This window comes from Cydia amplana, chromosome 15 (assembly GCF_948474715.1).
Source record: "Cydia amplana chromosome 15, ilCydAmpl1.1, whole genome shotgun sequence".
In the NCBI taxonomy this organism is placed as follows: Eukaryota; Metazoa; Arthropoda; class Insecta; order Lepidoptera; family Tortricidae; genus Cydia; species Cydia amplana.
Window position 1 is genome coordinate 176,546 of NC_086083.1, and position 1,975 is coordinate 178,520.

Genomic DNA, 1,975 nt, shown 5'->3' on the forward strand with positions numbered 1-1,975 from the left:
TAAATACATTGGTACGTAATTTATATACCTACTCGAGCCTTCAGTTATAATATAAATCTAATAGACCTAATAGGTCTCCTGAGTCTCCTCGGAAAACAATTCTCGCATGTCGGTGACAGACGGTTAGGTGCAAACGAACCTTAATCCTCTTCCAATGACCAGTGGTCTGTTGGTCTCTACCCGAAGTATAAAGACCTCTTGGCAATATGGCAACGTCATTCATAACTATTCAACATCGGTGGAACTGGGTATGAAAATACTATGTCAGACAGCCACAAACTAATTGATTCTCGTCAATATCGGCCATATAGCGTAACTGCTTAATATTAAAGTTCGATAGTGCGAGCCATCAGCGCGGCTCCATAGGCTCGGAGCCGGCGCGAGACGCCGGCGGCGCGAGCTCGGCGGCGGCGGCGGCAGCGGGCTCATCCGGCGGTTCGGGTAGCGCATCACGCTTGCGCCGACGCCGGAACTCGAGGAACTGCCGGCCGAGCCGCTCGTCCAGCACGTCGGGGCGCCGCCGCTCGCTGGAGACCGAGCCGCGTGATGGCGGCGCTGTGCTTGCTTCCTCTTCGTTCTCCTCGTCCACTTCCTGGAAAACACAAGTCAGGTTGTCAAATATGTTTACATCATCAAGGAAAATGATTGTATGTATTATATATTAATACATTTTATCCCAGCTCCAAGTTATTAACTTACCTACGCAATATAATATTTAAAACCTTCGCGTTTTGAACACATATTAACTCACATTTATAGACGGGTCTAACGCGAAATTTATTCAATTACCTTTATATACCGACGTTTAACGTCGAAACGTCGGTATATAAAGGTAATTGAATAAATTTCGCGTTAGACCCGTCTATAAATGTGAGTTAATATGTAATTACCTACGCAAAAATATCTGCTACACATATTAGTTAGTGTTGTTAAAATCTAGGTAGGTATTTTATTTACTTATCATCAAAAGTGCCTTTGCACCTCTTTAGGTGCAGTAGCCATGCAGCGAAAGTCAAAATAATCATCTTAAGAATCGTCTTAAGATGATTATCCGATCGCGGTCTCTTACATTGTGAACAGTGTAAGCAACAGGGGGATTACGACGGTGTATTGTGTTCTTAATAATAGGCATGCACAGCAACTGATGGAAAAACAGCAAGAATCTTCCAAAATCACAATGTGTCTACTTAATTATAAAGGTAGCATTTTATTACTTTGATCTCCGCGAAGGTAACAGGCATGGTGCGATGCCTGGCGCGCACGCCGCCGCGGCGCGCCCGCCGACCGCGTGCCAGCGCCGACGCCGCTGGCGGGTACACCGCCTCCATAACGTGCACTGAAAACACGACAATTACAAGATTTATATTGCTGTACCCTTGTAGGACCCATAATATATATTATGTAATATGTTCGCAATAAGGGCCGTGCGCGTGGGAGGGTCCGTCTCTGCCATCTTTGTAGCCCGAATCGGAAACATAAACAAATACAATTGTACATTGCCAAAGCAAGTACTATCATCTACCGTTCTCGTAGTTCTCGTACGTTTTCTCGTGCATAGTAGGTTGTGCCATCTTGTGGGCTACATCGGAAACATAAACTTCATGCACATTTACGCCACGCAATACGCAGATAGGTACAACTTTAATTAAGTACTTAACCAGTTAATAAATTAGGACGGTACCTAACTCTCTGAAGTCTTTGATACCATCTGACCCATCGTATTTCCGATAACATGACTAACATTAAGCGAGCTGTTAGCAAAGTGGTAGTGCATGGTAGTGACGCGCGATCTTGGTTATTTATACAGAATGCTGCATTTCTCGTCATTCCGACTCATTCTTGTTTTAATTGCCTACAGTTATATCTCTGCTCATAAATCGTTTCAGATGATGGAGCATAAAACAGCTGGCTAATTATATGTCGCATCATATCCTGTGGGCCTTGATAGAAAACGCCAATCGAAAATTAAATACCT

The 1,975-nt window shown here is 44.1% G+C and overlaps 1 protein-coding gene across 1 annotated transcript; it reads right to left on the reverse strand.

The window, feature by feature from the left end:
• Positions 1–214: 214 nt before the first annotated feature.
• LOC134654690 (uncharacterized) lies at positions 215–1,342 on the reverse strand. Its single transcript, XM_063510166.1, has 2 exons — positions 1,215–1,342; positions 215–592 (listed from the first exon to the last, which is right to left on the reverse strand). The coding sequence occupies exons 1-2, from the start codon at positions 1,326–1,328 to the stop codon at positions 350–352; spliced, it is 357 nt and encodes a 118-aa protein (XP_063366236.1). The 5' UTR covers positions 1,329–1,342; the 3' UTR covers positions 215–349.
• Between the last annotated feature and the right edge of the window lie 633 nt (positions 1,343–1,975).